The following is a 12050-nucleotide window of genomic DNA, read 5'->3' on the forward strand; positions in this document are numbered from 1 at the left end:
TGGCACATCCAAATTGCCAGCATCACTACTTTTGGGGGCCGTTATTAGGTAGAATGGGGCTTCCTAGGTGGCTCAGTGGTAAAGAACCCACCTGCTAATGAAGGAGACATAAGAGACATGGGTTTGATACCTGGGTCAGGTAGATCCTCTGGAGGAGGGCATGATAACCCACTCTAGTATTCTTGCCTGAAATTCCATGGACAGAGGAGCCTAGTGGGCTACAGTCCATGGGGTCACAAGGAATCAGATGCAATTTAACAACTAAAACCAATAAACAAGTAGAATAAGGTCACTTAAAACACAAACTCTGTTGTACTAAGACAGTCTGGCTAATAACTGAGAGGGCTACGAAGTGACCAGAGAAAAGTTGATAAATTGGACTTTATCAAAATTAAAAACTTAGGCTCTTTTAAAGATACTTTAAAAATAAAATAAACCTATACAAAACTAGACAGCATATTAAAAAGCAGAGACATTACTTTGCCAACAAAGGTCAGTCTAGTCAAAGCTATGGGTTTTTTAGTAGTCAGGTATGGATGTGAGAGTTGAACCATAAAGAAAGCTGAGCTCTGAAGAATTGATCCTTTTGAACTGTGGTGTTGAAGAAGACTCTTGAGAGTCCCTTGGACTGCAAGGAGATCAAACCAGTCAATTAAAGGAAATCAGTCCTGAATATTCATGGGAAAGACTGATGCTGAAGCTGAAACTCCAATACTTTGGCACCTGATGTGAAGAACTCATTGGAAAAGACCCTGATGCTGGGAAAGATCGTGGGCAGGAGGAGAAGAGGTTGAGGTAATTGGATGGCATCACTGATTCAATGGCCATGAGTTTGAGCAAGCTCCAGGAGTTGGTGATGGACAGGGAAGCCTGGTGTGCTGCAGTCCATGGGGTCACAAAGAGTCGGACATGACTGAGCAACTGAACTGAAAAAAATAAAAAGGCAAGCCATAAAGGGGAAGAAAATACTTGCAAAACATGTATCTGATGGGTTTATGTCTAGAATATATAAAGATTTACAATTCAAAATTAAGACCAATGATCCAATTTAAAAGACAGCCAAATATTTGAACAGATACTTTACCAAACAAAACATACAGATGGCAAATAAGCACATGAAGTGATTCTCAACATCATTAATCATTAGCGAAGTGCAAATAAAAGCGCCATAAGACACGACGACATACCCATTAGAATGACTGAAATGTAAAAGACTGATTGCAGGAAATGTTAGTCGATTCCCGAGCAGCTGGCAGTCTGGTTGGAATGTAAACGAACACAGCTTATTTAGAAAACAGTCTGGCAGTTTCTTAAGAAGTTAAAGCACATACCATGCTACCCTGTCATTCTATTTCTAGATATTTATCTGAGAGAGATGAAAACCTGTGTCCACGTAAAATCTTGTACAGAAGTTTTCAGAGCAACTTTATTTGTGAAAGTTAAACTCTGAAAGCAATCCAAAAGTCCATCAATGGGTGAGTGCATAAGTAAATCGTGGTATATTCATAATAGGATACTACTCAACAGTAATACTGGTTTATAACATTATTTAAGTTTCACGTGAACGACACTGTATTGCTACCTCTGTAAACCCTACAGCATGCTCACCGCCAAAAGATTACTTTCCATCTATCACCATAGAGTTGATCTCCTTTACCTAATTTACCCTTCCCTCTGCCTCTCCCCCTCTGATAACCACCACTCTGTTCTCTGTGTATACATGTTTATTTTTGTTTGGTTTGATCATTTATTTGATTTGCTTGTTTTTGATTGTTCATTTTTAATATTCCACATACAAGTGAAATAATACAGTATTTATCTTTCTCTGTCTGACTTATTTCACATAGCATAATACCCTCGAGGTTCATCCATATTGTCAAAAAATGCTGGCTGAGTAGTATTCTTGAGAGTCCCTTGAACAGCAGGGAGATCGAACCAGTCAATCTTAAAGGAAATCAACCCTGAATACTCATTGGAAGGACTGATGCTGAAGCCGAAGCTCAAATACTTTGGCCACCTGATGTGAAGCAATGACTCACTGGAAAAGACCCTGATGCTGGGAAAGATTGAGGGCAGGAGGAGAAGGGGAGGATGAGATGGCTGGATGGCACCACTGACTCAATGGACATGAGTTTGAGCAATCTCTGGGAGATAGTGAAAGAGAGCCAGGCATGCTGCAGTTCATGGGGTTGCAGAGCAACTAAACAATAAAAACAACAAAGGAATGAACTAAGATACATACTATGATAAGGATGAATCTCTAAATAATTACTCTGAGGGAAATAAGCCTAACAGAAAATTGAATACTTAGAAGTTTCCATTTATAAACATTTTAGAAAATGCAAACTTGTCTCTAAGGGCAAGAAACGATGAGAGGAGATGAATTACAAAGGGCCACAAGGAAACTTTGGGGAGGTGATGGAAATGTTCATTATCTTGAATGTGAAAATGACATCAGAGATATAGTCATGTCCAAATTTCCCGAGGTTTATACTTTCAATATGTGTAGTTTGCTGTATCCCAATTATACTTCTGTGAAGCTGATTAACTTCTGTTAAGGTTATGCAGAGAAGTTTAGGCATAATCTAGCAGATAATACATATTAGCTGTGGGTTCTTGTGCAAAAATTTATTCAGAAACATAATCTTGATGGCTATATGCACAATGGATTGAGTGAGAAGGGATTCCATTAAAAAATCCCACAGAATTTCCAGTAAACTATCCTCTGTTCACCATCAGGCTATCCTGGGACTCAGAAAATATTCCAGTGTTTAACTGGGTCTTTGTTTAAGGGATCATCTATGAAGAGTTACTTTAGGAGGGAGACATCGAGATGGAAAGCTGGCCCTGTCTTCCAGAGAGAGAGGCCCCTACACTGTAGGAACAGCACATCCAGGGGCAAAGAACCTGTCTTCATTCCCAAGGCACCCTCTGGTCCTGGGCACAGTTCTCTTAAGATATCATGAATCTTGGTGCATTGCTGCTGGGTGGTGGTGGGACCAACCACGGAGGTGAGACCCATAGTGGGTTCTTCACTCATGAAGTTTCCTTGAACTCTGAGATGTGCCAGAGGGCTATGGTGTCAACAAGTGTCCTCGGGTTCAAACCTAGACCCTTGGTGGTTGGGGGCATGGATCCAGGGGCTGGACGCCATAGCTGCCTGGCTTGCCAGTCATGTCTGCTCTTCCTCTGCGCTCAGGTTGAACACCGCACCTTGCTGTCGACACTGCAGCTGTTGTACACAGTGGGCTACTCTCTCTCCATCGTCTCGCTCTTCCTGGCTCTCACCCTCCTCTTGTTTCTTCGGTGAGTGGAACTGCTGCCTGCATGTGCTCAGGCAGGTATCCAGGCATGTGCTCATTGGCTCCCTTGAGAAGGCAGGAGACCAGGCTGGGTGATTTCATGGCTCCTCAGAGCTGGAGGGGATCCGAGACAGTCTCCAGTCCATCCATCCCATTTTTGTAGGCAAAGAGAAGGGATCTGGGAGGTCCAGGGATAGGTACTGAGCCACCCTGGGTTGCAAAGCACAGCTAGGACTGGAACCTGGGGCTCCCAACTCTGTCTTTGTCTCTTTGGATTAGATGCTGCTGCTGCTGCTGCTGCTGCTAAGTCGCTTCAGTCATGTCCGACCCTGTGCGACCCCATAGACGGCAGCCCACCAGGTTCCCCCATCCCTGGGAGTCTCTAGGCAAGAACACTCGAGTGGGTTGCCATTTCCCTCTCCAATGCATGAAAGTGAAAGTGAAGTCGCTCAGTCGTGTCAGACTCTAGCGACCCCATGGACTGCAGCCCACCAGGCTCCTCTGTCCATGGGATTTTCCAGGCAAAAGTACTGGAGTAGGGTGCCATTGCCTTCTCCATTGGATTAGATGAGCTCTGCCCAAACTCCTAGTCCCTGCTCTAAATTCCTAGTCGTACATACCCATGACTGCCACAGCCCATTCTCACCATAGCTCTACTGGATGCACTATTTTTATGGACAAGATTAAGAAACTTCCCCAAGGCATATTAGTGAGTGGGAGAGCTGGGATTTTAACCCAGGACCCTCGGACTCCAATTAGCCATTAACCTTTTGAGGATGCCGGGCCCTGTTACATGCATTAAGTCATTTAAGTCTCTTTCTAATCAGAATTAAGATGAATTCTAATCCTTGGAGATTAGCCTTATTATCGCCCCCATTTTATGAGTGAGTTAACTGAAACAGAGGGAGATGAAGTGACTTGCCCACAGTCACACAGCTGGTGAATGATGGAGCCAAAATCATGAGCAGGTGGTCCAGAGGCTGAGCACTTTCATTCCTTTATTGTAGCGCTTTTCAGAATCCAAAACTGGAGTGCATTTTACTAAGTCATTTTAGAAGTCACTCAAGTGAGATACTTATAGACCCCTTAAGGAACCCTCCAAGGCTGTCTCCTGGTCTTGGTCAATTCAAGAACCTAATGGAGTGTAACGTGGTAGAGTGAGCGTTCAACACGGATGCAGAGACTTGGATGGGGACCCTGGATGCTGGTTCCAGAGCACTCCCACCTGGGCTGTGTGAGGTCCAGTCTGGCCCCACCTGCCCCCTCAATCCCATGATGTTCTTTAGCTCCTGGAGCAGAAAGCGGAGTCATGACCACCTGCCCCAGTGGGAGAGCAATCGTTGAATATCAGGAGAGAATTCCGCAGCCTGTGCCCACTGCCCTCGGTGACCACCTCCACTCACGTTCCCAAAGTCTCAGAACAAGGCCAGGAGAAGATAACTGCCCAGCCTCAGAAGAATTAACTTGAGCAGAGCCTGGGTCGACCATGTCTTCATTTTTGTCTCTGGCTCTGAGGAGAGCAAGACCCAGTCCCTGCCCAGTCTAGGGAGAAGAATGCATGAATCATGAAACACAAAGATCTGCTCAAATCTTTTTGGAAATGATAAAAGTAATAATAGCTCTAGAGAGAGGCAGGACTGGGCATGTGTCACACAGGGGCATAGGCGGGGCTCTGAGAACACAGTGATGGAAAAGGGCCCTTTTGCCTAGAGAGACCAAGGATGCAGTTTTACGTCGGCTGGTGCTGGAGGCTCCAGGTGGGTGAGGGAGGTCATGAGAGTTGACATTTTCTGGGTACTTCTTAAGTGCCAGGTGCTGCGTGGGTACTTTTCACCCATTAACTGGTTGGATCCTCATGTAGCCTTTGCGACGAGTGCCTACGTTCTTAGAGGGAGTAGAGTCTTGGAGAGCCATATGTGGACCTCAGAGTTTCTGAATCTAAATCTCACCTCTGGCACTTACTCCTCTGAGACTGTGATGTAAGTGATAGGAGTAAGGATGCCCTTAACTAAATCCGCATGCAAATAGCTTGGAGCCTAGCCTGGCATGTTATAAATGGTACCTGTTATTCTCCCCGTCTTACAGATGAGGAAAGTGAGGCAGAGAGAGGTAAGATCCTTTGCACCATCCATCCAGCTCTGCAGCCTACACTCTGAACCTGTGCCCTTTGGTGGCACATACACAGGTTTCAGGCACACACCTGTTGGTCTGAGCCATTCTTTTCTGAGGGAAGACCCTTGGTTTTCTCCCTGCCCAGAAAACTCCACTGCACACGTAACTACATCCACATGAACTTGTTTGCCTCTTTCATCCTGAGAGCCCTGGCTGTGCTGGTGAAAGACGTCATCTTCTACAAATCTTACTCCAAGACGCCCAACAGTGAGACAGAGTGGCTGTCCTATGTGTCGGAGGTATGTGCTTCCTCATTCCTGGGCTCTACCTGGTGGATCAGTCCTGGGAATCAGAGAGCAGGAAGGTGAGGCTGGGGAGTGGATGAGAGAGAGAAAGGGGTGTCAGTCTTTCTGGTAAGAGATGCATCACCTGATTTTTTTTTTTAAAGCCAACGTCCCGAGAATGGGTTGCAAAAAGTTGGAGATGACTGAGCGACTAAGCAGAGCAGACAGTGCATACAACAAGAACACTGACCATGGTGTATGTACACTGTGCTGTGGTCTATTAAGTGTGCAATAGCACTGTTTCTGAAAAAACTCTTGTGTCTGAGAGAGAGGGGAGTTCAGAGGCAGGGACTTGTGTGTGGAGGCCCTTCTCCCCTCTGCTGTGGTCCAGATGCTGAGAAACCTGGACTCACCCCCAGGTGCTCTGTCCTTTCCAGATTGCTGCCTCCTGCCGCTCAGCCCAGGTCCTCTTGCACTACTTTGTGGGCACCAATTACTCGTGGCTGCTCGTCGAAGGCCTTTACCTTCACACACTGCTGGAGCCCATAATGCTTTCAGAAAGGCGGCTGTGGCCCAGATACCTGCTGGTGGGTTGGGGTGAGTGACCTGAACTGGGGATCTGTCTGAACATGGGAGCCCAGTAGAGCTTTTGGTTGGAGTTGGAGGGACGTCTCTGGGATAGATAATTCCTCAATGACAAGAGGCTCTGAAGAGAGGGGTAGTGTGTGTGTGTGTGTGTGTGTGTGTGCGTGTGCATGCGTGCACATGTACACATGTGTGCATGCACCTGCATGTATATTTATGTAGATATAAGTGCTGTAGACCCAATACACATGTTCAGAAATTGGGAAGTTTTTGGTAGAGTCAGATGACATTCCTCCTAACCTGTCCCCAACTGTATTATCTACTAGGGCTGCCGTAACAAATGCCATAGACTGTGTGGCTTAAAATGCAGACGTTTATTTCTCAAGGTTCTAGAGGCTGAGAAGTGTAAGACTGTGGCACCACGATGGTTGAGTTCCGATGAAGTTCCTCTTCTTGGCTTGCAGACAGCTGCCTTCTTGCTATAGCCTCATATTGCAGAGAGAGAGAGAAAGCAAGCTCTCTGGTCTCTTCTGATAAGGACAGTAATCCCATCATGATGACCAGCCCCTACACACATGCCATCTAAACCTAATTACCTCCAAAGGTCCTTTTTTCAAATGTCATCACACTGGGGGTTAGGGCTTCAATGTATGAATTTGGGGGACACAAACATTCAGTCCATGGGCCAACCAAACCTCCAGGATGAGATATGGAGCTCTTGCTGCCATAGATTCTTGGGGAAGTTGAGGTTGCAATAATCAGAAGGACTAACTCTGGCTTGGGATTCAGGAGGCTTGATTAATGTCTTTGGATTTACTCTAAGCTACTTTGTGACAGGTGGCAAATTTGGTCTCCTCTCTGCCTCCTGGTTTCCCAACAAATGGATGGCTCTGTGCCATCTGTAGGTCTCTCCAGCTCTCACAGCCCACAATTCTATGATGTTTGTTTTTTTTATAATTTTAACCAGGTGTACTTGGCCCATCAGGGTGGGATGAGCAGTAGGCAAGTTTGGCCAACCAGCCCTTGACCCCATTTCCGTGTTTTCTCCCAGGCTTCCCGGTGCTCTTCGTTGTGCCCTGGAGCATTGCCCGTGCTCAGCTGGAGAATACAGGGTAGGTAACTCACCTCTTTTTGAACTTCCATGAGCTAGTTATTCCGAGATGTACTATGCTGTGTGTTCAGCCGTGTTCAGCTCTTGGTGACCCCATGGACTGCAGCCCACCAGACTCCCTCTGTCCATGGGATCTCACAGGCAAGAAGACTGGAGCAGGTTACCATTTCCTTCTCCAGGGGATCTTCCCAGTCCAGCGATTGAACCCACATCTCCTGGATCTCCTGCATTGGCAGGCAGGTTCTTTACCACTGAGCCACCTGGGAAGCCTCATTCCAAGATGGCCCCAATATAAGGAATACATCATTTTCCCAAAGAGAATATCCGCTCCCTTCCATTTGGGCCATATAGAATATACTTAAGAATATAGGTAAAAGAATCAAAGATTTGTAGTAATTCATCTGTTACTCCTTGATCTATGGACTGCAGAATGGATGTTATGCTAGTAGGCATGAAAACAACATTAATCTCATTGCTCATCTTCATCAGAGCTCTTGGGTGAAGACTGAAAAAATGGTATGTGTAAAGATAGGAACATAAGAACAAGAAAAATGTGTCCCTGATTCTTATGTCTCAAATGAGATTGAAGAGAGGAGACACACAATAAGAAATTCAGAAGTTAAAAACAAAACAGGGACTTCCCTGCTGGTTCAGTGGTTAAGAATCAACCTTGCAATGCAGGGTATGCAGGCTTGATCCCTGGTCCGGGAACTAAGATCAAATATTCTCATATACTGCTCTTGTGTGACCAGGTGGATTGTTAATGAGCAGTAATATTTTTGAAAGGATTTTTTTTTTCTGAGTAGTTTACAACAGTGAGTTTAAAATTTTCAGTAACTCACATTGTAAATGTATGTGCTATCATCCACGCTTTGTTGTTCCATGTATAGATCACAGGCAGGGTAGCTCTAGTACAAGTTAGGATTTTGGGAATGTAAATGAGCACTGGTTCCAACTTAAAGTCACCAGCTGCATTAGCCCCCTAACTAGAGAGTCAGCCTGTCCCTTGAAGCTTTGAAACCAGGCATTGACTTCTCCTCTCTAGTTATGAAAGTCCTGGATGGAACCTTCTCCCAATGGATGATTGCTTAGCCTACCTTGAAAATCTGTTGTTCAGTGTAGCCACCTTCATTTGTGGTCTTAGCTAGCTCTTCCAGATAACTCACTGTAGCTTCTGCACCGAGCGCTTGCTGCTTCCCCTTACATTTTCATGTCATAAAGATGGCTTCTCTCCTAAAGCTCATTAACCCATGTCAGCTAATTTCACAGTTTTTTTTTCTGCAACTTCCTCAGCTCTCTTGGCCTTCATAGAATTGAAGAGAGTTAAGACCTTGCTTGGATCAGGCTTCGGCTTAAGGGAATGTTGTGGCTGGTTTGATTTTCTCTCCAGACTCCGACTGTCTCCGTATCAGCCAGAAAGCTGTTTTGCTTTCTTATCATTTGTGTGTTCACTGGAGTAGCACTTCTAATTTCCTTCAAGAACTTTTCCTTTGTGTTCACAGCTTCGCTAACTGTTTGAGGCAAGAACCCTAGCTTTCAGCCAGTCTCAGCTTGTGACATGCCTTCCTCACTAACCTTAATTGTTTTTAACATTTGACTTCAAGTGAGAGATATGTCTCTTTCTTTCACTTGAACACTTAGAGGCCTTTGTAGGATTACTAATTGGATTAATTTCACTATTTGTGTCTTGGGGAATAGGAAGGCATGAGGAGAGGGAGAGAGATGGGAGAATGGGCAGTTGGTGGAGGAGTCAGAAACACACATTTATTAAGTTCAATGTTTTATACAGGCACAGTTCATAGCACCCCAAAACAATGACCATAGTGACATCAAAGACCACTGATCACAGATCACCATAACAAATGTAACAACAATGAAGAAGTTTGAAATATTGTGAGAATTACCAAAATGTGACGCAGAGACACACATGACGTGAGCAAATGCTATTGGAAAAAATGGCACCAATAGACTTGCCCTATGCAAGCTTGCCATAAACCTTCAATCTGTAAAAAACGCAGTATCTGCAAAGTGCAACAAAGTGAAGCATAGGAAAACGAGGTGTGCTCATATAATGAAGAGTTTATGTTTGTACGAACATGGGAAAATATGTAGAAGGATACACTGCAAGCTGTTAGCATGAAGACCATTTTTCTGGTTCACCAAAAAAAAAAAAAAAAAAGTCAACACTATCAACCTAGTAAGAAGGGATTTGAGTCCTCCCTCCCCACACCAAGTGAGCCTTCTTCCAGGGAGCTTGGGGTCTTTACTGTCTCAACTGTAAGTCTTCTACTGCCCACTCTTTGCCTTAGGTGCTGGGGAAACAACAGGAATAAGAATATCTGGTGGATCATCCGAGGACCCATGATGCTTTGCATAACGGTGAGGACCACCCCACCCACCCTTTTCCCTCTCTGAGCTCAGCAGCTGTGGAGGACCCCACCCCCTTCCCTGCCTCCCATCAAATTCTCTGGCTCAGAAAGAACCTGGGCCAGATCCCTCGAGATGAAGATGCTGAGCCGTGGTTTGGATCTGTTGAACGAGAAGAAACAAATAAGAAACTCCTCATGGGTGTTGTGTCATGGCAGAAGTAAGTGTGCCATATAATCTCCTCTCTCACAAGAAACTTCTTGTTTTGGTTCAGGACCTAAATCCAGGCTCACCCTCTAAGCCTCCTTCTCTCTGGGTTTTCAGACTATGTAAAGAAACCTGTAGTCAGCTCGGTGACCCCCTATCAACTGTCTTCGATGTGGACAAACCTTGGGGCTGCAGGGTCTTGAGTCATGGACAAGTCCAGGGACAGCAAAGCTATGGGCCTGGATTTCAACACCATTAGCAGGAGAGAGGGGAGACTAAGGAAGCTTTTTTTAGAAGGGGAAAAAAAAAAAAATATATATATATATATATAGTCAATCACTATTAACGCAAAGCTGTGCTGAGGGTTAGAGTCAGTTGGTGATGCTACTCTGAGACCTTGCAGAGGAAGGGCCTTTATTCCTTTAAAAAATATATATTTAGTTATTATTTTTGGCTGCGCTTCTTTGCTGAGCGTGGGCTTTCTAGTTGCAGTGAGTGGGGCTACTCTGTGTTGCGGTGTGCGGGCTTCTCATTGCTGTGGCTCTTCTTGGCTCAGGATCTAGGTGCCTGGGCTTCAGTGGTTGCAGCACGTGGGTTGTTTTCCTTTGCTGTCCCATCTTCTCCTTCTCATGATGAGAGCAAGTCAGATCATAGGTATTGATTGAATCCTTCCTTGTTGTAAAAATGAGCGAGTGAGCAGATAAGAAAGAGAAATCCCCCTTCAGCCTCCCTTCACCTTCGGTGTGCCCTTCCTTCAGCAGGGCTCTTAGGAATGGAGTGTTTTAACCTAAAGGAGTAGTTCTAACGTAGGCATTTTAGTCTATGCAGCAGGAGTGGAGGGGGTTGAGGGGGCTGATGGGGTGGTGGGGAGGCAGATGAGTTTTGGGTTACATGACATCAAACTCTGAGCCCCCACCTTTCTACAACCACCCCTGCCAACTTGTAGACCCAGATCTGAGCACGGCAGCTGAGTGTTGCCAGAGAAATGTCACCAAGAACAGTACATCTGACCGTATGCATTCTGTGAGAGGCTTTATTTTCCTGGGCTCCAAAAATCACTGCAGATGGTGACTGCAGCCCTGAAATTAAAAGACACTTGCTCCTTGAAAGAAAAGCTATGGCCAACCCAGACAGCATATTAAAAAGCAGTGACATCACTTTACTGACAAAGGTCCATCTAGTCAAAGCTATGGTTTTTCCAGTAGTCATGTATGGATATGAGAGTTGGGCCATAAAGAAGGCTGAGCACTGAAGAACTGATGCTTTTGAACTGTGGAGTTGGAGAAGACTCTTGAGAGTCCCCTGGACAGCAAGGAGATCAAACCAGTCAATCCCAAAGGAAATCAGTCCTGAATATTCTTTGGAAGGATTGATGCTGAAGCTGAAACTCCAAAACTTTGGCCACCTGATGCGAAGAACTGACTCATTGGAAAAGACTCTGATGCTGGGAAAGATTGAAGGCAGGAGGAGAAGGGGACAACAGAGGATGAGATGGTTGGATCGTATCACTGACTCGATGGACATGAGTTTGAGTAAGCTCTGGGAGTTGGTAATGGACAGGGAAGCCTGGCGTGCTGCAGTCCATGGGGTCGCAAAGAGTCAGACACGACTAAGCAACTGAACTGAACTGAATTGAATGCATTCTGTATTGTCTAGGGCTGGAAAAAGAGCCTTATATGTTTGGGATCCTAAGTGTCCCATGTCTGGTCACAGAATCCAACAGGAGCTGGCTTGGTTCTTCAAAAATGTCCTCCTTCAGGACCCTGGTGGCAGAGTGGAGAAGAATCCGCCCACGAATGCAGGGCACGCAGGTTCAATCCCTGATCTGGGAAGAGTCCACATGCCACAGAGCAGCGAAGCCCGTGTGCCATAACTATGGAAGCCCGCACTCTAGAGCCTGGGAGCTGCAGCTACTGAGCCCACGTGCCCTGGGGCCTGTGTGCCGAGGGAGGAAAGCCACCGTGACAACGAGAAGCCTGCACACCACGACACAAAGTAGCCCCCGCTCACTGTGACTTGGGAAAGCCCGTACCCAGTAATGGAGACCCAGTGCAGCCAAAAGAAAAAGAAACTTGTTAAAAA

General features: G+C 45.6%; 1 protein-coding gene across 1 annotated transcript in view; it reads left to right on the top strand.

The window, feature by feature from the left end:
- Positions 1 to 12050, top strand: part of GLP2R (glucagon like peptide 2 receptor) — a 43457-nt gene that overhangs the window by 13392 nt on the left and 18015 nt on the right. The window contains exons 5-9 of the mRNA XM_027518798.1: positions 3200 to 3306; positions 5560 to 5713; positions 6136 to 6295; positions 7335 to 7395; positions 9704 to 9773. Of these exons, the coding sequence (XP_027374599.1) occupies positions 3200 to 3306; positions 5560 to 5713; positions 6136 to 6295; positions 7335 to 7395; positions 9704 to 9773 (552 nt within the window). The remainder of the gene's footprint in view (positions 1 to 3199; positions 3307 to 5559; positions 5714 to 6135; positions 6296 to 7334; positions 7396 to 9703; positions 9774 to 12050) is intronic.

This window comes from Bos indicus x Bos taurus, chromosome 19 (assembly GCF_003369695.1).
Source record: "Bos indicus x Bos taurus breed Angus x Brahman F1 hybrid chromosome 19, Bos_hybrid_MaternalHap_v2.0, whole genome shotgun sequence".
In the NCBI taxonomy this organism is placed as follows: domain Eukaryota; kingdom Metazoa; phylum Chordata; class Mammalia; order Artiodactyla; family Bovidae; genus Bos; species Bos indicus x Bos taurus.